Source organism: Porites lutea, chromosome 2, assembly GCF_958299795.1.
Source record: "Porites lutea chromosome 2, jaPorLute2.1, whole genome shotgun sequence".
Taxonomy (NCBI): Eukaryota; Metazoa; Cnidaria; class Anthozoa; order Scleractinia; family Poritidae; genus Porites; species Porites lutea.
The window spans coordinates 54,926,838-54,952,924 of NC_133202.1; the positions used below are offsets into that span (position 1 = coordinate 54,926,838).

Consider the following 26,087-nt stretch of genomic DNA (forward strand, 5'->3'; position numbering starts at 1 on the left):
AGTGTAAAATAAGAACAAAAATCACCAGGAAGATCAAAAGATCTAAACAAAGTCATTCTTACTACCCCAACTCGGTTGCCACAGATCGTCTCGTTCTCGCCGGTGACGTTGAAACAAATCCCGGTCCTGATGACGCAAAAACTGGACGGAAAAAGTCAGTGCAAAATATTGCAGTCAAGAAGAGTTGTTTAACATGCAGTAAAACTATACGGCTAAACCAAAAGGAATTGACATGCAATCTATGTTCTGGATCTTTTCATTACAAATGTGAAGCAGGAAAATTGAAATTAGCTGTTAACCTTTGGAGTTGCACTCGATGTGAACTTCCGCCGCTATCTGATTCCTTTTTTGACTCGGATACAGAGCTAAATGGAAGCAAGGGAGGCAGCCAGTATGACGAACTCGAAGACAACGATTGCGACTCTTTGGACTGGTACCTATCGAACATAAGTGGCTACTATAAGTTCAATATCAAGATCGGTTACTTAAACATTAACAGCGTATTTTAACAAATTCGATGAGGTCTAAGAGTTGCTAAATAGAAATATGTTTGATATTCTGTTTCTAGCCGAAACAAAGATCGACAGTACTGTCTCATCGCACTTGGTTTCACACCCAGGACTTCGCACTATTCGCAAAGATCGTAAGAAGGGGGCTGCAGGTCTGCTTGCATATATCAGGAATGACCTCTCTTGCAGGGGGCGCCACTAAAAGCCTCCAAATCTGGATAGTCATTTGAATGCAAACGATTAACGACTCCCATTGGCTCAGAAAGGCGTTTGCGCTGTCGTTGATTGGTTATACTTCAACGTGTGAAAACGGCTGTGCGCTATTCTGATTGGCTGTATAAGCTTTCTCACATGTGAAAACAAAGCGTATAGATTTCTATAAATAAGTTTACGAAATAAAATTCTAGTGATGAGTGTAATAAATGACAAAATCTTTTTGTTGTAGAACTATGTTTGAAACGATAAACAAAATATACCTAATGCTACTTTTTAGGATAAATTACGACTTTTTTAGACAACGTCGCATAAAATTGTGTTCTCAGGCCAGATAAGCCGGAAATAAATGCCGTGGATAGCAGTGCGTACACCAATACTTTATCTAATTAATTGACGATTGACGTCATAAATCTAATGAGCTCAACATATAGTTTTCGTTATTAGGTGGCACGCTTTTAAAATCACGTTCATTTTTATTTTTCACCCTCAGTGACCCAGCCTTTTTGTTGTTGTGTCGTTGTTGTTCTTTGCAGTCTAACACCTTTCAAGCGGTCATCATCACAGATTTCCTCAACTCATTTTTGATGTTCAATTATCCTCACGGAGGAATTCAATGGGTTGCTCCAGTTTTACCGTAAGTACAGCCGTTAGACACGTGACACGTATGAACCTTCTGTCAAAACTACGCCAGGATCTCTCTCGGTCTCACGGTGTCGTCTATTTTGCATTTCAACGCTTTAAGAGAAAAATGAAGCTCTATGGATGACGGTGTCTCATAATTGACAGCTGTTTCCCTGCCCTGTTAGTTCGATATATATTCTATTTTCAATGAAAATCGCCTAATCAAAAAGGACGAACATGGCAAGCGTATAAATATAACTTGCGCGTTAACTTCTCTTCGTTACGCGCCTTTTTACGCGCGTTCACTGCCTAGGCAGTCTCTGATTAAGGCATACGCTAGCACGCTAAATCCTGGTCAACAAAATCTAAACGTGGTGAGGAAAACTGAAAAATTCAATATGGAAACGGCGTTAGCTTTTTCAATTTTTCATGGTGTAATTGAAGTTTGCTTTTTCTTTTGTTTATTGAATTTTTTGACTTAACGTTTTGAGATATTAATTATAATAAAATTAACACTTGATAATATCGCACTTAACCTTCTGTTTTTAGATACTACTATCGATACTGGACAAGGTGGTATGGCATCCCCGCTGCTGGTTGGAACGCAGGCGATAATGGTCTACACTATTTAAACATGAAAGGGTAGGACTAAAAAATTTCATATGTTACTATATCTTTGTTTCCTTTGAAGTACTATACTTCCTGTTGCTTGCCGCAAAAGGCAAGAAAGCAAGAAAGCAAGAAACGGTTCGTGTTTGAAATTAAACGAAATGAATTTTTAAAGTGGCACGATGGGGTTTTTCAAGGCCAATACCTCCCAAGTTTGAGAATAAACTACATTGTCATTAAACAAAGATTTGGAAAAATTACCACCACAGCTGTATTATATAAAGAAGAAAAATTGTCACGATCAGTGCTACAATGACATCAGGGTTGTCATAGCAACGAAATGACGCAATTAGCTATTTTACTTGCGGCCGTATTTCTCCGCATTAGGAACTTTCATACCAAAATCCTTCACAGGAGCTTCCTCGACGTTCGTGAAGTTTAAGCGAAACATATGAGAGGGGTATCTGTTGAGGTTTTCAAAAGGAGTGCTTGGCTTGAGATAATCAGAATGCTGAAATAGAAAATTTACCCGTAGTTTGTTGATCTTTTAAAATAATTGTTTATTAGCATTTTAACTTTTCATAATTGTTGTTTAAGCATTCAAATTCAATTGTAACTTAAGTTTGTCTTCTATACATGTAATTTTTACTTATCTCTTACATTATACTTAGTCCATGATTTTTAGTAAAAATCATGTACATTAATTCTGAAAAACCTAATTGGGAGAATTAATAATTAAGTGTATTGTATGTCATTGTAACCCTGATCATAAAAAATTTTCATCTTTACATAATAGGGCGGTGGTGGTGATTTTTCCAAATCTTGGTTAATGGCAACGTAGTTTGCACAAACTTGGGAGGTATCGAAAAACCCTATCGAGCCACTTTAAAGTGTTTTATGTATTTATTTTAGCTCGAAAACTTTGTATGGCATGTATGATCTGGACAAGAGGGCAGGAAACACAGGATTGACGGGAAGCTATTTTTGGAGGATTGACAACAGTGATGGAAGAAAGGCACTGGAAAGGTGTTTCAGTTGGGCTCTCTTTCAATGGGAAATCAACTTTCTCTATTGGCACACAGTCTATGTTAGGTGGGACTGGCGCATGGCCTGTCCTTGCTCGGGTTGGCAAGCATGGTTTGACAGAAGATTCTTCTGGGACTGGCGAAAGTATTCCTGGCCCAATCGGTGCTTCGAGTCCAGACGATCAAAGTATATTTGGTATTACACTGGTGGACGATTTGTATATTTCAGCATGAGGCAACTTTGCTGCTACTCCACGGATTGGCAGGACTGGGGCTCTCTTAAGATTGGATCCCCTGACGGTAGCCGTGTTAAAATGCAGCTTTATTATGACTATTGGTGGTGGTGGAATCGTGATCAAAGTGTTTACAACGACCAGCAGGCCTATAAATATTGCTGTGTTGATATACCATTTTGCGATTTGTTCTACTATTATCGCCCGTCTGATGACTGTCGGCGGTATATACCTCCACGAAGACGTGAGTATATTCTATATACGCTCTCTATTCCTTCGCTAAGCACAATAACCTACTGGCTGACCAAATACTTTAACAGACCAACAGACTGAGCTGTCTATAAGGGGAGGCTTCTCCCGAAAAGTGTACCTTTTAAAACAGGCTTTAGCTAAATGACAGCTTAGTAATTTCACTAGTTAAAGTGGAATAAACAGTAGTCCTTTGGTCTGTAAAAACGCTCTAAAAAATGTCGAGAAAGCGACTATTTTTATTTCGTATTTTATTCGTATTTCGGTCAAAATTGGTATATAAAAGGGTGAGGGGCTGCACTTCAGGGCGGAACCTCCTCGTTTAAAACTTTTTTTAAGTGTCCCTCCGAGAGGGGGTTGATCGACCGACTAAACAACCTACCAACCTAATTAAAAGATAGTCGATTGACTAAATCATCGATTGCAAGAAGCTAACTGACTGATAGCCTGAAACGATAAATTACATGGATCTACCGCCGAGCCTAATGATTTACAGAAGTAAGGACTGGGCTGGACAAAGGAGCTTGCTGTTTAACGACTGACTGATTGATTGATTGATTGATTGATTGATTGATTGATTGATTTATTGATTGATTGACCAACTAACTCTTGAATGCCTTTGGACTGTTTGGCGGCTGGCTGGCTTGCTGACTGACTAGACGACGGCAGAATACAGGGGCACCCAACGACAATTTTTGGAAAATATCTGTTCGGAAGACGATTTGAGATTAAGAATTTTCGGAACATTTGTTGTAAATGTCTTGCTTGCCTACCTCTCCTAGGATTTTCGAACATCTAAAAAATGGTATAATTGCCCATTTTTAACGGATTTTTACCCTAAAAAGGCCACATAGAATTTTCGGGAGCCTTTTTTCTGGCTTTGACTTTCAGCTAGAACATCTGAACAGATAAAAAATTGTCAGGGGGTAAAAATATGCCTATATCTACCGTTTAAATACTAAAATACGTTCAACAATGCAATGTTTAAGTGGATTTGAGCTATATTCTCGTTGGGTGCCCCTGAGAATAAAGTAAAAGACCTGAATGGCATCACCGAATTGAACGACTTACTAACTCTTAAAATGTTTCCATGCCTTTCAATTTCAAAGGTTGGTTTTGGGGAGATCCTCATTTCAAGACTCTGGATGGCGGGAATTATACTTTTAATGGCCTCGGTGAATTTGTGATGATCGATGCACAAAACGGAACCTTTCAACTGCAAGCGAGAACAAGCCTTGCCCAAGGAAACTCGACTACTGCCACTATTTTTGCAGCTGGAGCTGCTAAAGAAGAGAACACAAGTATCGTTGAAGTTAGAGTGAAGAAAGGAGGTAAGAGATGAACTAAAAGTCCCTGGATAGTTTTACCGGCAGAAAATTATTAATAAGATGGGGTTGAAAAATTTCAACACCCTTGAACGTCGACAACTGGCCCATAGTAACAACGGTGGAACGAAACATTTGATTGTAACATCACCTTAAAAGGCAGCATAAAATCAACAACAGAAAAGCGTTGTAAAGCCTAGTGTCCAAATAAAGGCTGAGATCGCTGAAAAAAAAAAAGCTCAACGAACATAGCAATGAGTGTAACCTACAACACCATGTGGAATTGACTCCATGAGGACCTGTGGTCTAGAACATTACATAACTAAGGGAGTTCAAATTCAAACTGCGGCAAACTTCGTTTCAGCAAATATAATAATACATCAAATGGGTATTTTTAATTTTTTTTTTTCTCATAGTTCTGTAATTTCTCTTACTTTTTCTTTTCTTCTTTCTATTTCCTTTCTTTTAGGGTTATTATTACTACTCAGTATTTTTTTCTCCTTCTCGAGATACATTAGCTTTTACAGCTAGAATGTAATTCTGAGGTTTAAATAAAGGTGATGTTGTGTTATGTAATGTTGTTATGTTGCCACAACGATCACAGAGACAGAAGTTAGTTTGGCTGGTTTCCATGTCATGATTTTTCAGGCCGCTGGACGTTTTAGCGACTTTATTCGGTGACCACAAATAGAAACAAGGCTTGATACAGCTTGCATATAAACGGCAAAAAACTTCACCACCTTTACAAACACAGCTTCTTTAAAACATTTTTTGTTTTGTTTTTCTTATCTCTTAAGGTGGAATTGACATCTTCATAGACCACACAATTTACAGTAATTACAGCAGTCTGAGTAATGAAAGTGTAAACGCTGGAAGAAATCTTTCCATCTCAAAACCAGAAGAAAACTGTTTAGAGGTTTCCTTTCCATCACTAACGTCCGTAAATTTCTGCGAGAAAAAGGAAATGATGTCATTTATTGTAACTCCTGGAGATGATTATAAAAATGCCACAAAAGGGCTGCTAGGAACATGGAATGATAATCCAGATGACGACTTCACCCTGCCTGATGGGACAGAGCTGCATTCGTCTTTAACTTTAAGAGAGATTCACTTCAATTTTGGCGTTAAGTGTAAGTTTAATTGCTCTGTAAAATGACTTTACAGCTTACAATTTGTGTATCAATAGCATAAATGACGAAAAATAGTAAATACTTCGGTTACAATTAAAGTGCACTTAGCTGCTCGTGCTAGTTTTTTGGCACTCACTTGAAAAGAAATGATGTAAATAGAACATTGCAGAGTCAGAATCCTGAACGCTTAGGAGGCAAACACTTAAATTCACGATGATTTCTATATCTATACTAAAACAAAGCAATTCTTTAAAGGGCGTTTTATTAATTTAAAAATAGTACAATTATGTACCCACAATTAGCTATTCTCTGTGGGTAACAATAAGAGAGAATGAGCTTATTCTCTCTTGTTAACAATACAATAATAGTCTGCAATAGTACTGAGACCCTTCAATGGTTTTGACTGGGAAAATCCGTCAACAATTCTGGAAAAAAACGCCTTCAAGTCAGTAAAATTGCCCAATTTAAAAGTGATTTTTTGAAAACTAACCAACTCAAGAGATATAGCTCTGCCAAGTTGCGGAATTTTACATACGTTTGTGTGGTGGGGTGCAAGTTCGTGCTCCCACCATACAAAAGTCTGTCAAATTTCGCGACTTTGTAGAGCAATATCTTTGCTCTTTTTGGGCGTATCACCTTTAAACTTGGTAAGTTATCTTATTCTAAGGCTCTCTTTCCAGCGGTGTTGATTAGGGATATTCGCTTACTACTCTTTATTAAAGTTGTAAGAAACCGTGGAAGGATCTATTATACAAATTCCAGGAGTCGGGAAAGAAGGAAAAATGATATAGAGAAAACGGCAAAACAAGGTAGCACTATAGTCAGTGCCCTCATTATATTTTATAAGGAATTATCTTCCGTAGATATCAGAGGTGTGCAATGTAGTTTTGAACGATGGTAATTAATTACGACCAACTCAGTCCAAGCTCCACCTCGGTCAAAAGTCTTAATCAGTCTGATCTCATTTATCGTTAATTAAACTTTTTTATTTTTTTTGGAAAATAATGATCTTTTTCGCTCAAAAGGCTTCCTCCGAGTAAGCTTACAATCTCGCCAGTTTATTCAGTTTTTGAACACTCAAGAAATTAAGACGTTTATAGTGGAAATTACAGGATGGTTCTCCATGATATAAGTGCTTTTAGCAAGGAAAAAATATAGAACGAATATAGAACGACATTAAAGATATGAAAGACTTCTTATCATATTGTTGGGTCCTGTATAGTCGCCTTAAAGAAGTAGCTATTGTAGTAATGGATATGTCCAACGAGTAGTTACTGAATTAACTCGTTGGTGGCCTTAAGGTTAACTCCAATAGTAGCAAATAAATAGAGAAAACTAAAGACAATTTTATACTCTTCAAGAATAATGTTTTATTGGTGTACTTTTAGGGCAAATCAACCAATCTCAATCATTGTTCACGTATGCTCCAAACGAAAGTGTGCATACTTTTTCCAAGCCTGACTTTGAGCCCATGTTCGCGGACAATATCACGTGGCATAACGATAGTTTAAAGCAAGAAGCTGAAGAACAATGTGGAGATGATCACGAGTGCTTATTTGACGTAGCTTCAACCAATGATCTGTCTGTTGGGCTAGTAACCAAGGACATCAGTGTTCAGTTGGTGAATGAGACAAATGCTCTTGGTAAGCAAACGTAATACAGTGAAATCTGTAAATAGTCAGTCCTAGTTCTACTGAACGGAAGCAAGGGAAAGTGCCTGGAGTGTATGCTTAACACAGGTTTTACCGCATGATCATGCAGATATCAACAATTGTAATCATGCAAGTATTTACCCTTATCATTTGAAAAAGGTAACCCCACTTTTAGTTGAAAGTACACTTTAAAAAAAGTATAGATTACACCTTCGCCTACTATCACTTGGTTAATGGCCAATGCCATACTAGAGACGACGGATAATCCATAAGTATCTGTCAAAATTGACGGACAAACAGATGTATAAGGTCACGCGGATTGTTCATCCAAAATTAAAACCGTTTCATTTTCAAATTGAGACGTATTATGTCTGACGCGAATTATCTAACCCGTCTCAGATGGATAATCCGTCTCTGGCGGCCAATGGGTGTGATATCTGATCTTGTCCCTCTTCTTTTAATGCTTCTACAATGTATAATTTTTACTCAGACAACTTTCCACCCAAGATTGTAAACGTTTCAAGTGAAATAAATGTCGCGCTGCATAAGACAGTTCAGTTAAATATCACAGCAGAAGATGAAGGCATAATTACATTCCGAGTGATCAATAAACCATCAAGTGCCACTGTGAACACGACTGGAAATATACTTCTCTTTACCTGGTCTGTCACATCAACAAAAAGGGTAGGATAGTGTACATCTTCGGAGACCCAGGGGCAGATAGTGGGGACGAGGGAAAGTCTAAACGGCGGAAAAATAAGGCACGAAGAAAAGTAAAGAACGGCGAGAAGAGCCCCTGGGGACAATGTTTTACCAGACCAGTTCCAAACGGTCGCCGCCGTTCTGGCTTCTGATTAGTGCCAGAAAAACACAAGTTTTCTGGCACCAATCAGAAGCCAGAACGGCGGCGAGCGTTTGGAACTGGTCTGGTAAAACATTGTCCCCAGGGGCTCTTCTCGCCGTTCTTTACTTTTCTTTTGTGCCATATTTTTCCGCCTGTTTAGACTTTCCCTCGCCCCCACTATCTGCCCCTGGGTCTCCGAGGATGGATAGTGTACTGACCTGAATAACAAAGGAAATGAAACATTCGGCAAACATGAACGACTTCACCTAAAGTGAAACAGGATCATACTCTTAATAAAACTTCTTAATCATTCTTTAAGTTTTTTTTGTGTATTCGCTTTGAAGTTTACACCGGAAAGAAAAATCAACTTTTGCTTATTTTTGTTCTTCAGTATAAAAACCCCAATTTAATCATTTGACTTGAATGATCAGAAAACAAATCGAGTTTGTTTTTTAGAAAAAGAGTTTAAAACCCCCTTTGAAGATGTTCTAACTTGAATACTCTGTCAAATGAGACTGACTCGTAAGAGTTTACGACTCTGAGGAAGAATAAGCAAAAATCAATATTACGCACCTAAAGCATGAAGTGGCACTGTTTAGCTCATTACGCCACATGTTTAGACTCGTTCTCCCGGCCGTCTTGTGTCACTGACCAAAAAATATCATTTTCTTTATAAGTAGCAAAAACTGAAAGAATTTTTCCATTGTTTCAGTTTAATCTTTCGTTTGTTGCTACTGACGATAAAGGAGCGAGTGCAACCTGGAGTCCCAAGATTAACATGTGCGCCTGCGACCATGGTGGTCAGTGTGTTCCCCCAGAGGAAGGTGACGAAGTCAACACTGACAGCAAATTTGTGTATATGGGCTGCGCATGTCAGGGAGGTTACACAGGAAGATTCTGTGATAGTGACATTGATACCTGCGAGATGAATGGTCAGCCGTGTTATGCAGGTGTTAATTGCACTGACCTTCCTGCGCCAGCTAATGTTAGTGGATATACGTGTGGATCCTGTCCAACAGGTTTTACCGGAAATGGAGCGCAATGTGCTGGTAGGTGCATCCAGGGAAAAGTGGCCTGCCTTGCGGAATTTTGGAATTATTTCGGTTTAGGTGTATTATGTTGGCATTTTGTTAAGACCAAGACTCAAATTTTAACGGATAATGTTTGTCTAATTTAGCATCCGCCTTTTTATTGTGACTTCATCCCGTTTTACGTTGAAAGTTGACTTTGATATCATGGCAAGACAAAAGAAATACTTCGAAGCATACTCAAAAAAGCACTCCACTAAAAATCTTGTGTCTGCACCCGTCGTCGGTTCTTTTTCAAAATTTTAACCTTCCTTGTCTTTTTTTAGAGAAAAAATGCCTAGCAGCAAAAGATAGTTTTATTGGCTTTTATGGGCTTTATTAGTCTATTAATTTGCGGTATTGTTCCCACTCAACAAGTATCTTCCTTTCTTGCTATTTTTTCTCTTAGATTTTGATGAATGCCAGAGTAATACATCAAACGTATGCGAACAAGAATGTGTGAATGTACCGGGATCTTTCACTTGTGATTGTCGCAATGGATACAAACTGAACGCTGACGGACGTACCTGCGATGGTAACACTTTGAAACATTATTTCCTGATAGTATTTTAATATGTTAATTTTCTGGATTTTGAAAAGTATTTCTTCCTTAATTTTCTTACAATTTATTTCATTCTATAAATTCAAGAAAATGGAGTGAGTATATGCATAATCATATGTCAAGCGAGGTTTCAAATACATCTTAAGTGTATAACGTACAAACACTTGTTCGCTTCCCGAAGCTTTCCCTTTTCCTTTACTTGGACTCACCTCGAATTCGTCTCAGTGCAAAGAACGCTAAAAAACACTTGGCCGATATTCAGCCGTCTTGACGTCACACTTGGTAGATAACGCATACATGTATATGCATCGAACTCGGGCTTTCTGCAGTTCAAAGTTGGAATGTTGTTTAACTAAGAAAATCAGGGTAAGTCGCCCTTAGTTGATGCCTTAATGTAACATGTCATTTGTTTGTAGATATAAATGAATGTGAGCCAACAAATGACTGCATGCAAACGTGTACCAACTCTCAAGGAAGCTACAACTGTTCATGTAATCCTGAGCTTTTTAAAACAGACCCCAACGACTGGAGAAAATGTGTAGGTAAGTACTGTCCAAATACCTAGTCGTTCAAGGCTTTTTAAGAACAGCCTTGCAAATTGATTTAATTTTAAAGTATGATATAATCGAAAAAAAGTAAACTTTACTTGACTTTTTGGTGGAGCTTGCTGAGCGGCCGGTCTCTAAAAATGCAAGCGTTTCTTTTTTCGTGTGTGCTCACCAAAAAGGAATAATGGAGATAATAGCGGAGACAGCGGAAACTTGGGATAAGGCTTCTGACCTGAATGACAACATATTCAGGACGCCATGCATGTTTTGTGAAGAAATCTTGGTAAAGATTAATGCGGATAGATGTCGAGCTATTCCGGAACGGGTCGGTCGACGAATTCTATCGCTTGAAAGCTTTGATTACTACAGAACAAGTGAATGCTTAAGAGGTCGAACAAAAAGAAGAATTTTCATGAGCAACTCTTCGATGGTGAGGCAACAGGAGGGCATTTTGTATACGCATGCGTCAATATGGACTGTTGAAGTGCCACAGACGCATTTTCTATGAATTGTTTACGTTCAGTACCAGCATTTCCAGGCTGGTTTTTGGAGCTGAATGACTTGTATTGGGTGCTACCTTCCACAAACATGTTCTTTAAGGTATCGACGTATTTCTACGATGAAAGTGAGTTTATTGTAGCCTCGCTGTCGCCCTTGACAGGACGGTCTTTCCTTTCGTAAAACAGTACATAGAAGACAAGATGGCGGCTGAATGTTCTTACCACCTATTAAACATTTCGCGCACATTTTTTGAGCAGGAGGAAAAGGTCAGTATGATAGTCTTTCTTTAAACAATTATCCTATAGATACTTAATTCTTCTCAATAGTATAAATCTAAAATCGAACTTAATCGTTTCGGGAATACAGTGGTTAATTAAATGTCCATTCTGCCGTGAAACTGTTTTTCACCCTTTCTCTGGCTTGTTTATCTCGAAATCTTGCCTTTCTCCCCAGATTAAGTTAATGATTAATGAAACTAAGAATACTTTCGCGAATGAAGGGCGCTTTGATAAAGGCTGTGAAAAATCGCCTTCTGCAGTAATTTTAGCTTTCCTTTCCGGTACGGCTTCGTGGGACATAAAATATACGCACGTCAACTATACATTTAAATCAATATGATGATGCCAGTAAGATTGTGTTTTGAAAATAAGAATAATCTATCATTTAGTTATACAAAGGAAAAAAATTACAGCAATCGGTTTGAATTCTGATTTTTTCCACCTTATTTTGATGGTACACTGTTTTTTTACATTTTATTATGCAAATAAATATAACATTTTGGCGTTTTAAAGAAAATCTAGCCTAACTCCCCAACCCCAAAATAGCACGAAATGAAACGTTATCAATACACCTTTTAAATAAATCCTGGCTTCTGTTGCAAAAAAAATCGCATTTATTCCTAAATGATACCATTTTGGGGATATTACATATGTTGATATGCTAATTTGTGAGACATTTCATTTACGAAGGATGTTCACTGAGACTTGCTTCTCCTCTATATTGAACCACATTCTTGTTTAATGCATCAGTTTCTGCTTGATAGCTCTTCCATGATGTACTACTTACATAAGGGGTTCATCTGAATACAGTAAAAAGCTCTCAACAGAAACATTAATAACAGACAAACTAATCCATCCATTTGCGCCATGTTTGTTGTCGCATCCCAGCTCATTTGGGTCGTTTAGTAGAAGTATTTATTTTTTGAGGAAACAACATTATATGCACCCCTTTAACAAACTTCCTATCTTTTGTTTAAACAGGCTTTGAAGGTGAACAACATCGTCAGTTACATGTACATTTATGGAGTGATGGCTATTCTCTGTTTTGAATGGATCACTGCTGTCATCAAATATAAATTAATAACAAGAAATCGATTGTGGAACAAAGGAGCTGTTACTCAAGTGTCGCTTCAAAATAGTAGCTTAGGAAAAATCTCTGTATCTTTTAGAGTTAAAGAAAAATAAAAGTACTGTTCGTTTTTTGGGAGTATGTGCATTCGTTTTGTTTGCAAATGAGTTTATGAAATGCTCAAGTGATTATGTTCTACATAATCACTTGTAATTGTTTCTGTCTCAAACTCAATCCATTCTTCATTTCTTATAGAATATTTTTTATAAATTTTCCTTCAAAACTTTCGAAATACTGTAAAAACCCATAGATTTCACGTTTTTGTGGCATATATAAACGCTTGTCTTCGCGATCAGTTTAACATGAGACACGCACTAATAAATAGGCCTCGCGTGGTAATTTTTTTTTTTCGCTTTTTGTCTTAAACCAGCTGAACATTGCTACGATGCATTTCCTCCCTGATATGTAAAACCACGAGTTTGGAAATCAAACCATAGAAATGCATTGCTTTGTCAGTGAAAATCAGACTTATACAGGAACATGACTTTTTGGCGTTGAGTCTTGAAAGTCTATAAATGGCCAAGAAAACCTACTGCTGAAAAATCTACAAGTGAAAACCCGCGTAGAAAACGTCTGATTTTTGTCATGGAGAATATTTTTTGTAGGAAAGTACAGTATTCAAAGCACCAACGAAATGGCTTTTTAAAGGACTGTAACTTTACGCGCGAGTTTTCGATTTCCTGCCATCACATTTGATGCGCCCACGCTATTGTCGTTCAGCAGATTCACGCATGCGCATGCAAAATGCCCTCCTGTTTGTTGAGGCTAGTGGTCGGGTGTTGTAAACTTTTATTGTATGCAAATGAATCTTGTGATGAGCATGCGGTTTATTTTCGCCGATGACTGAAATGACGCGCCAGGTTCATCACGTTTTTGCACTTGGACAATAATGTAATTTCTCCCTATTTTCGTGAATTTATAGCTGGTTTGCACGTGACGTCACGGCGACCAGGTTGGTAGTCAAGAACAAAAGCATTTGTCTCCTCTGGGAACTAAACTGTATTTTCATGTAAATTCTTCGAGAAAAATTTTTTTTGTATTGACCCCCAACATGGCCGCCTTGTGAAGTGGTTACAAACCACGCGTACTCAATAAATTCAGAAACAAAGACAGTCGAACCCTCAATTACGGCCACCTCTCTACAACGGCCACTTTCTTTGTCCCGGCGGACAGTCCATACATTGGCTCTTGTTTAAACCTCTCTACAACGGCCACCTCTCTACAACAGCAACGGCTACTAAAGCGTGTCCCCAACTGCCAAAATAATCTCTCGACAACGGCCAGTTTTTTCAGCGACTGATGAAAAAGTCAAGAATGGTCATGAAACTTGATGGCGCGTTGATGATTAATCGAGGAAATCGTACTCTGTTTGTGATCCAGTTATGCTGCTGCAGTAAGCACATTTTCCGCCGCGGCTACGATACTTATAGCGAAACTTGCGAACCTTGCTGGTTTTGTCGCTAACATTTTGATTCAAAACGTTATTCTAGTTTTGTTGGGTATTTTATCGCTATATATTATTTATATTTAAGTTATATATTATTTAACTTTTTTTATGTATTTTAGCTGTATATGTCATTAATTATTTATAATTGGATTACCCTTATGGATGCAGTAAGCATGAACTTTATAGCACGAGAAATATGCTGTACTCCCAAAAAAATGAAATAGGTTCAACGTTTTTCACGTCCTACTTTATCGACGGTAGAGTTAGGCTGCGAAAACAGCCGTTTCTCCTCCCTCCTCGCCACTTGAGACGCTTCGCGAGGAGGAACGTCTGCGACTCAGCGACAGAAATTCCATACTGATGACGTAAATCAATGTTTACATAATAAATCCGGTAGTCATGGGGTTCCCAATACAAATTTGCTCAATTTCACGTTTCTCCTAGTCGATTTTGGTAAAGTGTTGTGTTCATCTACAACACCAGCAAAACTCAAATGCTTCTTGTAGAGCAGACTATACTCCACACATGTTGACTGTTTTGTTAGAGATTCATCGCGTTTACATTTGACCTTTGTAGCCTTTTGTCTTTTGTCTGTCATTCGTAAACAAGAGATAAAACAATGTAACTACTCCATCGTCCAATCAGCGCTTATGACCGGATTCCGGACAGAATTTACGTCACCAGTGTTGAATTTCTGTCGCTGAGTCGCAGACGTTCCTGCTCGCGAGAGGTCCCTACCATCAGCGGCGAAAAGCGAGAGGAAACGGCTGTTTCCGCAGACTACGGTAGAGTATTCTTCAGGATATTTACTTTTTATATCATTTCTAGGGAGCAAAATCGTGGTGAACATGGCGCGTCATGGCATCAATCATCGCCGAAATAAACCGCATGCTTATCACGCCCGACCAGTTAGCTTTGCTGATTAACAATCTTCTTTTTTCCGACCATTTAAGTATTTACTCGTTCTCTAGTAATCAACGCTTTCAAGCGATAGAATTCGTGGACCGACCCGTTCAGGAAAAGCTCGACATCTGTCGCATTAATCTTTCCTAATGTTTCGCTGATACGTGCGAAAGTTCGTGACATTCCATATGCAGGTGCTCGTTGAAGCCGTTAATATTTAGTATTCATAAATCGTACCTTTCAGTAAGGCGAAATTGTGATTAATTAAAAGACATGAGTTGTAACTTGCAAGAGTAGATTCGTCGTGGAAAAGAGTGGAGAGTGGATTTGAGAGGACTCAATAAATCGAACATTCGCGGCTGCAGGACACAATTGCTACCGGGTACCTATCGAGGAACATTGATCTGACGTTCGTTATATTATTTTATACATGCGTTCTCGTAGTGATATTTGTACTTTGTTTCTACTTTAGGTTTCGAAGGCGTTGTAATGCATCTTTGAGAACGGTAATGAACGTACTGGATTGCAGCTAGCGAAACACCTAAGCTTTCTGCACAAAACATGCATGGGGCGATTCTCATCCCCAGTTTCCACTATCTCCGCTAGGAACGCCTGGGACCCTGAGCCAGCGGGGAAATCCTGTCTCGAGTGGAATTAACCGCCTCCTCATTTATTATCTAATTTTCAAGGAAGCTCGACTTAATGCTTTTAAAAGCGTCTTTTTTAAAAAAATGTCTGTATATATTTTTAAAACCATTGCTTATTATCCAAATCACCAGTAGATCATGGCATCTAACTTCGAAGGTACAATATTTATCTTTTTTTACTTTGTTCATTCGTAGCCAAGAATCCTTGCTCTTCAGATCCTGGTTGTGACCATGTTTGCTACACCAGCGACGACCAACCATTATGCGCATGCTTCGCTAACTACAAGCTTCAGAGTAATGGAAAGACATGCAAAGGTACTGGGTTAGTCAGTTTATTCCGAAACCGTTTAAGCATCTCTCCTCTATGGGATAACTTGATTTCTCGTTTCGCAAACTTATTTCAGACTCAATTTGAAATGGTAGGCAAAATCCTTTTAGCGGGTAAACAAGCGAAGATAGACATCACAAAGTCGCGATTTTCAATTTGCGTTTATAACGTCAAAATATTTTGTGCAATCAAAATAGGCCAAAAGAACTTAACTCCAAGAAAATACACTTGACTGTGGAAACTGGAGGACAATAAGAATATAGCTCAATCACGAACTTGCCTTTGAGGCTTTACGCTCAAGTATCTACAATTATTTGAAGACACTAAGAATATATACATACACTCAACACCAACTAAAGTGTGTAAGCGGGTTTCGAGTCTTCTCCTAACTGGTCGAAAGAAAGAGGTGTTTTTTGTCTTAGGATTGGCTGTTACGTACCTGTGGACGATTTCCTAAGAATATAACGACGTCTCTTCTCATAGCCAATCAGAACTTGTCGTTATCAGTTTATCATTCGCGTGCCAGTGCCAAAACATTCCTGTTTTTTTTTTCTTTTTTTTCTTTATCAAAACACGCTAGAGCGAACAGTAGCCCAAAAGGCGACGTACAAATATTTACAGTGTAGTTCAAATATAGAAAAAATTACTACATATGACACCTAATGGACCAATCAGTGGTTCTCAGCTGCTTACACCACAGAAAAAGAAAAAAACGAAAAAAGTTTGGAACTAAACAGTCAGGAGTTTCCATTTCTAGTCAACATTGCGGGAGGAACTTGTGCAACCGGCTCTCAAAAGATTGAATTCCCGTGACATTTATGATGCCAACGATGTTGTCTGTTACAGTCCGTTGAATTTATTGCTTCGTAACATTATATACATATTTATCTTGTCAGACATCGATGAGTGCGACCCAGACAAATCTCTTCATCGTTGCAATCAGATTTGTGAAAATACTTTAGGAAGTTACAACTGCTCGTGTGAAAAGGGATTCGAAATTAGCAGAGATGGATACACGTGTGAAGGTATGAAGGCTGTGTGTGTTATTTTAACATAGCCGTTCTAATTTTAATATACTCCAACTTCACTCTTTGACTTAAACTGAGGATATAAAATTGTAGAATACCTTTAATTTAATTTCCACTCGATTAGTAGTTTACTACCCTAGTCCCAAATTATATTCTCGGACGATAAAGGAAACTGGTTTTATTTTTTGTGGTTTAAATGCCATTAAATTTCGTCCGACATCAAACCACCATGTTTTTGCGGCCTGGTTTCCACCGGTAGATGTCAGCAGAAGCCGGGTTACCCGGAATTCGCGGTAAAAAATTCGTGACATCACTTTCTTAGCCGGTTGGCTCATACATCACGACTAATTTATCAAACCTCTCTTGATTGATTTCCTGGTTCTCCTCTACTTATATTTAATTAAATGCGCTACTGTTTTCGAAAGTCTTTCATTTTGAGAAGTCGCTGTCCTGTCCAGGAGAGAAGCAACCGCTTCAATGGAGTGAATTGCGCTATATAGATGCGGGTCTGACAGAGAAAATATATGATGTGCGGGTCCGAAAAAAACAGATGATACTAATCCCCAAGTCTTCAGACCTCTTCAACTCCCCGGCTGCAGCATGCAATCTGTATAACTAACTGAATCCAAAAAATATATATATATGATCTTCTTATCCCATCGTGTTTTTATTAGAAGAGAAAAATATTATAAAGGAAATAAAGGGAGATGTAAAGAATAAACCATAAGAGGACACAGAAAATAACTGAGCCCCAGATGGAATTCGAACCCACGACCCTCTGAGGACTCGTTGGCGAGCAAGGGTCATTTTTTGTGGGTTGGACTTACGAACCGCATCCACAGTCTCACAGTCCCTCACAAGCAAACACATTAAGGCTTAACTGCATCACGCAGTCACAATAATTGACCACTCCAAAAATACCTTAACATACCATAATACTCTTTGTTTGTCACCCCAAAATTTTGCATAAGCATTGTTTTCAGTTTCTCTTGGGGCCATTTTAACTCCCAAGAGAATCTGAAAACAATGCTCATGCAAAATTTTGGGGTGACAAACAAAGCGCATTATGGTATGTTATGGTATTTCTGGAGTGGTTAAAAGCAAGAAATGCCTCACCTATGAAGGAGCCTCCAACCAACCAACCTATACCACTGCCGGAGATATATAATATTTTAAAGACATCTCCCTTTATTTCTTTTATAATACTAATATCAGTGGCAAGGTTGGTTGGTTGGAGGCTCCTTCATAGGCGAGACATTTCTTGCTATTAATGTGACTGCGTGATGCAGTTAAGCCTTAATGTGTTGCTTGTGATGGACTGCGTGACTGCGTGATGTGGTTCGCAAGTCCAACCCACAAGAATGACCCTTTCTCGCCAACGAGTCCTCAGTAGCTCGATGGCTAGATCTAGAACACGGAAGGTCGTGGGTTCGAATCCCAGATTTTTTCTGTTTCCTCTTATGGCTGATTCTTTACATCTCCCTTTATTTCCTTTATAATATTAATATCAGTGGCATAAGAGAAAAATATCCATAAATAAATAATGAGTAGTTCAACTGATGACCTGCCGTTTTTTTTGTTTGTTTGTTTGTTTTTTTCTTAATGCAGATATCAACGAGTGTGTGAATGATGATTTATTCAATTGCACGGATGAGTTTCACATTTGCGTTAACACTCGTGGCTCGTACAAGTGTGAATGTGGTCAAAACCTGTACTTTATCGATGGAAAATGCAGAGGTAATATACCAGTTCAGAGGTAATGTGTCAGTGCATATGCTGTCAAAGCTCAAGTCACCGCTACCATCAGCCTTTTTCAAGACTGCACTCGCTCGGATTAAGATCATATTCCTCTTACTTATTGTATTTGTTCCTGGCCTTAAACCATTTATAATGAGCAGAGAAGTGAAAATGATTATTCTGGGACTTGTAAGCCCGTTACACTGTCCGCCGCCCCCTTCCCTCTCCCCCGTCCCCCTCCCCTCCCCTCCCCCTCCCGTCCCCCTTCCCCTCCCTCACTTTCCCTTTCTCTGCAGCATAAGCAAAGATGCTCACCTATAACTTTTCTGAAAATAAACGGCCGTTAATTGGTTTATATAAGCTGACCGCGCAAGCAGCATTGAACGTTAGTTTCCACTTGAGTTGAAGCTACTAACGAGCTATCCTTATCCTGTCTTTGTTGTAAATTGAAAGCTATTTGAAGATCTTGTGACAGAGTGTTGTCTGTTTTTCCTGTCTGTAGGTTTGGAAATAAACGAGTCTATTCCTGATCGTGAGCTTGAAGAGCCTAGACAGCCAAATACAAAAGAAAAGGAAAATGCTGTAGAGATTACGATTGCAGCGAGCAACGAAGTAAGTGAAAGTTTTACCAATTTGCAACTGTATTGTTACTTTCCCGCCTGTTAGTCAGGGACCGTTATTATGACTGAGTATTGGTAATGCAGTGCTGCACGAGTAGAATAAAGCCAATTAAATAATTGGGTGACGTCTTAACCCAGCAGGGCAAAAAGTAATGCATCTCGAAGCTTCATCTGCAGAAACTGGGTTAAGCTTCCCCACCGGACTGACCCCAATAAAGAAAACTAAACTTCTATTAAACCCCGCTTTACAGAAACCCGTGTAATACCCTCGAGAAAAGCCTAAACCTCTTTTTGCTAAATTCAACCTAATTAAAAAGGACCACGTTAATGCGGACAAAGGTCACAACCAACAGATTCTCACAGAATGCTATATATTTTTAGTTTAACTTAAGTTTACGTAGCCTTTTTTGCGCTTTTGTACAGAAGGGATTACGCTAGGTAACTTAAACTAATGAGTTTAGACAGATGGGTGCGCTTGTCCGCCACTCACGGAGAGGCTTTGGGAATTAGTAATATTGAAATACTGATTTACCATCTTCTCAGTAACATAAAAGCGGAAAAGTGGTTTGTGCAGAATCAACATTGGGGTTCTTTATAAATTTCAATAATAATTAATTATATCAGCATCAAACCCTAGTCAAGTATTTATATCAAATTCAATTTTTGAAACAAGGACCAGCTTACAAAAAAGAAGGACCGGGTCCTAATAAGGGATCTAATAAGTAATAAGTGAAAATATAAGACAAAAAAAGCAAGGCTGATTTTACAGTCGGGAATATGTATATTTTGACCAATATTTCGGAAGGCACGGTCTTCCTTCTTCAGGGTCTTACATATAAGTCCGAAGGTTCTGTGGACCAATTCCCTAACAAAACCAATTTGTGACGTAAAGCGGTGAGGCTAAAAGTAATTGGTTAAAATTCCCATAAACTTTTTTTGCGAAACACAGTCCACTGTGGTTTTAAGATGTGATCATGACTGTCACCTTTCTTTATATTATTGTCGACTGCCTTTTGTAGTCAACGCTTTTAGAACTACAGGACTTCGAAATTTTTGTTCTATCGACGATATGTTAATGATGACCATTAGTTTTGGGTTTTCGAGACAGAACACGATGTTGAAAAATTTTTCACCTATATGCAGCTGTATTTCTCATTTCTTGGGAGGTTTATTTCCAAAATCGTTTTCGGGAGCTTATTGCACCAATAACTGCCTCTGGGTTCGTAAAGTTTGAGGGGGTTAACGAGATATTTTGCGATGAAGTTTTTATGTTAAGAAATATAGTAAAACACGTGCAACGACCGTAATGATTGGTCAATTTCTATATAAAACCAAAGCGGTTTGCAATGCCAGTTCACCTCTTAATAGTTATATTTTATTTAAAAACGAGTGTGAATAGATCATGGAGTTATTGTAGCTTTAGCCTCCAGTATAGCAGTGGGGCAGGAACGCGTGACGAACCCCTAAGAACGTCTGCGTGGGAGGCTACCTTCAGTATTGCTAGAAAGAAGAATTTTGATTAAAGCGCATTACGGTGCATTACGGTGCATTACGGTGCTCTTGTTGGCGTTTTTGTTATTGTTATTTGAAAATTGATATCCTCGAGATTAATCATCGGTTTACATGACTTTTGAGTTTCAAGGTCATCAAAAACTCAAGGCAATAAAAAATGGACTCTTGTGCGCTGATGGTTCTGTTGCAAATTTTGTGTTTTCAATAATACATCTTGATTACGCTCACATAAATTTTGCTCAACTTGAGAATATTGTGACAGCTACTGGAGGAACAAGCTCCCGTGAAAGATTTTGGAGAAAAAAAACCTCCCAGAGCCGAGAAATAACACTACAAGTAAAAAAGGTAATGACGTCACTATCTTGCAATGACAACTCCGATGTCAATAAAACACTAATCGTAGCAAATTTTCGTCTTTGACTAAAATAGTCATGGAGATAGTTTTCCTAATGTATAGCTTTGTTAATGGCGACGTAGTTAATGTTCAAACTTGGGAGGTATTGTACCCAAAAAATTGAGTGGAACCAGTCTTCATTTCTTATAAAAATGTAGAAATTTGCTAACCTATGTTTGTTACAAAATCATCTTTTTCTACAGTTCAAATGGGATTTCGATACTGACAAGTCTTTCAAAGAAAAAACGGCTGTAGTCACCACCAAAAAAATTTAAAATTTTGATAACATCTCTCCGGCTGCAAACCGGCTGCATCTTGTCTCACTTTAAGGTCGCGACGTTGAGCCGCTAACATTGTTTCCTTTGGAGTTCAACGTTGCTACTGTGGTGAAAGCACTGGCTTCCCACCAATGTGGCGTGGGTTCGAACCTCGGCGTCGATGCCATAGCCTGTATAGTATTCGTTTCCGTTTCCTAATAGCCAAACGAGAGGAACTGTGGTCGTTTCTCCCGAAACTAGATCGCCTCAGACAGTTTTTCGCCCAGACTTAAGTTGATTCGCCCGATAACGTACAACACTCTGAAACACGGTGAACGTACTTATCAGAGATGTCATTTTTAGTAAAGTTTGGGTTCCACATGTTCAGTCACTGTCCTTCCATGCTTATTCCTTTTTGTCAGGCTTAAAACGACATATATATACACATCGGGCGAATCGACTGGGCGAACTGCCATCGGGCGATTCGACTAAGTACGGAGAAAAGCAAACGATTGCCTAGCAGGTTAAATACAGGTAGAGTTTTTTGTAAGTTCTTTTCTCTGCTTTAAGAGGTTTTTCTCCGTCTATTCCTGGTTTTCAATCTCCTTTAAAACCAAGATTTCCCAACTCAAATTCTATCCGGAATATGGTACACGAATAGCCACTTCGGCTGGATATGCTATCACTAAATCACATTTATTTATGTATTTTGTATTAATTTTAACGGTCCAAAGTGACAAGAATATAGGGACCAGGCGATCCGACAACGGGGACTTCCATGAAAACGTCGCTGAAAAACAGACTTTGCATCATTTTAAACTTTTTCGAGATTATCCCAATTCGCCCTGTTATTTAAAAGAAGAGGATTTTGGCTGGAGCTGAAGAGAAGGGAACGCGCTCAAGTTCGGGCAGAGATAGTAGAATTTATCGCCTTGCCGTTCCCTTTCCCAAGTTAACTTAACATTTGGTCATTTCACGTCGTAGTTGTGCAGTGAAGGCAAAGAATTGTACAAGAAAGCGTGATGCACGTGCAGAGTTGTTGTTTTGCTCTCTTGTTTATTTACGTTCCCGTTGCCGTCGTCGTCGAGGTTTCGTAAGGTCCCTATTCGCCCCACCCCGCCTTCCCCCCGTCCCCCACAATGTTATTTTTAAAATAACAGGGACGGGGGTAATCACCAGAAATATATCTTTTATGAGCTGCATGTGTAGCCTATACATAGGCTCAAAGCAGTGGGCTTCACGCTTTTACGGTTACCTTGGCAATAAGCACTTGTGAGGAGAATAAAAGAGCGGAATTAAAGTTAAGTATTCGCTTATTTCTTGGGTTTTAGACGCGCTCTCGATTTTGAACTCTACATTGCTGACTATGTCCACCTTCTGCCTGGGTATCCTAGCAACGAATCAGTTCCTCTCGCTGTGGCTTTTTACGTGCAGCAACCACCAGGATTATTCATCGGAAATAACTCAATTTTACCGAGCAACACTTTGGTTGATATCATCGTATTATACAAGTCTGAGCTTGAGGGCGCAATTGGGGCAACCTTCTCAAGTATAAAAGCTCTCTTCACACCAACCGGAACGACGACGACGACAACAAGAAAACCTATCGAGGAAAGTGAAAACAACAACTGGAAATGGATTGTAATCGGTGTTATTGTTGGAATATTTTTCATCATTCTGATTATTGCCTTCGTAATTTGGCGGTAAGTTTTCTGTGTATATTTCCTGGCAGCATGCGAATACAGCCGTCTCTTCTCGCTTCGGTTAGCTCCCTCGGAGAGGAGAGACGGACAGCTGTATTAGCAGGCTAACTTCCTGATCAGTTTTTCATATAACAGTTATTAAAAACAGATAGTTTTTAATCTCACTGGGTTGTGAGCAACTATGGTACTACGCCCAGCTCATGTATTATGAAGCAAACAAGAGTTCACTGTTGGAAAGTGTGCATGTTTGTCGCGGGCGGATTTTGGAGCCATGCACCTAAATGTAACAGTAAATATAGGTCAGCCTGAGTTGTACATGTTCCATTACAATAAATTTAATAAATGCTATACAAACGAGATAACAAACGCTATACTTTTTTTTGCTTACATGTCATATTTGTGCAAGTGTTGTGAGCTTTTAGGCAATTCGATAAGCAGAAAAGCAAAGAATAAAATGATCAACTTGAGCACATAGAATTATTAGGGACTTTAAGATCCAACGACGCGACGGCAACGAGAACGTCACTTAAAAGGTGAATTTGCTTTCCCTCAGTCTTAATAGCGATTATTTCTACCCATTTACTTTTTCAAATGTAGGCGAACCCTCCCTCAGAAAGAGAAATAAAATTTCGTCGTTGCTTGTTTACGTCCTCCATAAAACGCAAAATTAGGCATTTTCACGTCGTAGTCGTGCAAAAACAGGAAAGAAATGTACAGAAAAGCGTGATGCACGTGCGAAGTTGTTGTTCTGCTTATTAAACCAATTTTTTTTTCACGTTCTCGTTGCCGTCCGCGTTGTTGGATCTTAAAGTCCCTATTACTGAGGTAGGGGACATCATACAAAGGAAATGAATCTCTAGTATTATTCAAAATATCTCACTAAGCTGGCGGATTATTGTGGGGTACACTTCGGCGGACCTAAAGCTGTTATTGACCCAGCATATTCGTTCTCTTTCTTCTTTAGTATAAAAAAGAAGAAGAAACCTTTAAAAGTAAAACCAGGCTCAGATGAGGTCCCTGAAGACGCAATCATCATGGAAAGTTACAATAGTGCATCAAGTAATGAACGTCTAACAGCGTGGAAGTGAAAAAGCGACAACGTACATATTAGTAACACTCAATTACTTAAGCCCTGACGAACGAGCCATTTTCTTCTGGGGGGGGGGGGGAATGCCATAAGACTTCCCTAGATTAAAAGGGGCTTATGACCCCTGTTCTACCTTATCTCTATGATAGACAATTTTCTAACCTGCTGCTCAATTGTGTCGGGAAAACCTATTGGAAGTCTCGTTTCTAGTTTCATGTATAAACACATATAGTTTCCTTGTAAAAAAAAACGCGACAACCTGTAGAGTCATCATCTATTCACTCTCTCTTTCTTATAACATATATGTATTTACTCAAAACACCTATTACGAACGTGCGTACGTATGCTAACTTACTTACTTTATAACTCGAACTGTAAACACTAGTTTTCTGCATTTTTTGTTATCACTTTTTAAGAATAAAAATTTTAATGTTGTATTACATTCAAGGAGGGGACTGATACATTCCCATCCCTCATCAGCAGAGCTAAGTAGATCTTCTCATACAAGTTTTTTTTTGGCCACGAGAAAAATATTGTTTTCACTAGCTTTCGAGCAAAACAAGGAAGTTTTGTCAAATTCAGAGGAAAAAGTGTTTTCCCAGTTTTGCTCCAGCTTGTCACACCTGAATATTTTAATGCCCTTCTTCTTAGTTTTCTAAAGCTTATACTACTGCATGAGAAGTTTCTGTGATTTGATTGGCTTAGAGCTCTGGTATTTCAGCTTAATTTGAAGTACCTACATGTGAAAATTACAAAACCTTTGCGAGTAGCAGTATGAAATGATAGCATGATTTGTACGTGATATTTGGCATAAATAGTACTCGTGATATTTCAAAATTGTCTCAAATTTCAACGCCTTGTGATATTTGTGCCAAATATCACTACAAATCATGCTATTACCTATACTAATATACGATGGAACCTGTATTAAGCGGACGCCCACTCAACTATCCCTGTGACCATTAACACAGGTTGTTTTTAACGAAAATCTAGAAAGAAAAGTAAGGATTCAATAGAGACAATGGAGGGTGCCAATGGGGTACGATGATACTGCTAGCCAGTGTAGGAATTTCCTCTAACCAGTGATTGGCGTTTTTAGGTTTCCACTTTCATCACTGTGCATGCGACTAAAACCCGTTTTTTGGCACCATAGAAAAAGGAGTGTCACTAGTATTCCCTATTTTTGATGAAATAATAAAAAAAGGCTAATATGAATCACGTAAAACACTAAAAAAGAAGAGCTGAAAAGTGTGCCGTGGAGAGAAAGCTACTTCTCAAGTTTCATAACGCTAAGACAACCGCAATACCGCACGGAACACAGTTTACTATTTTCCAAAGAAGCACCAATTTCGATGTACTAAAATTCATACTTGCATTGGCTCCGAGGCTTAGGAGAATAAAACAAATCAAATAAAATTTACCATTCATTACTTAGCCACAACATGACTTATTCTTTTATCCATAAGCCTCGAAGCCAAGTACAAATTTTAATATATCGAAAGTGGTGTATTAAAATGTGTAACTGTGCTGTTCGAAATCATGAATTGTGCAGAAACCTAAGGTTACGCGCGCAATGCATGAGTACACAATGTTATTTTTTTTTAAGTGTTCGAGTCCTCGCAAGCCATTACTACTACATGTTTCTCTATTCCTTCTCTATCTTTTATTAATTAACGATAACAATAATAAAAGTAATTATTGTAATTAATTTCTCTTATAACGTATTTATTGTTTTGTAACGCAGTTTTATTTTAGCATAACAAGTGTAAAGTGAACGTCTCCATACTACCTGCCTCGATTGACTCCGCTATTTGCATGTAGACTGTATATTAAATTGTATTTTTTTCATGTAAATAAAGTTCCATGTGTGAAGGTCGTAAAGGTGGGCTAATTTCTAAAAATAAATGTATTAGAAGTTGCCAAAAC

At 38.6% G+C, this 26,087-nt stretch overlaps 1 protein-coding gene across 1 annotated transcript; it reads left to right on the forward strand.

Moving 5' to 3' along the window:
* Nucleotides 1–1,899: 1,899 nt before the first annotated feature.
* On the forward strand, nt 1,900–24,162 carry LOC140926433 (mucin-like protein). Its single transcript, XM_073376174.1, has 11 exons — nt 1,900–1,988; nt 2,868–3,457; nt 4,572–4,793; nt 5,585–5,917; nt 7,306–7,560; nt 8,060–8,253; nt 9,126–9,462; nt 9,890–10,015; nt 18,460–18,607; nt 22,703–23,074; nt 24,039–24,162. Exons 1-11 carry the CDS (start codon nt 1,981–1,983, stop codon nt 24,160–24,162), a joined length of 2,709 nt encoding a protein of 902 aa, XP_073232275.1. The 5' UTR covers nt 1,900–1,980.
* Nucleotides 24,163–26,087: the final 1,925 nt, after the last annotated feature.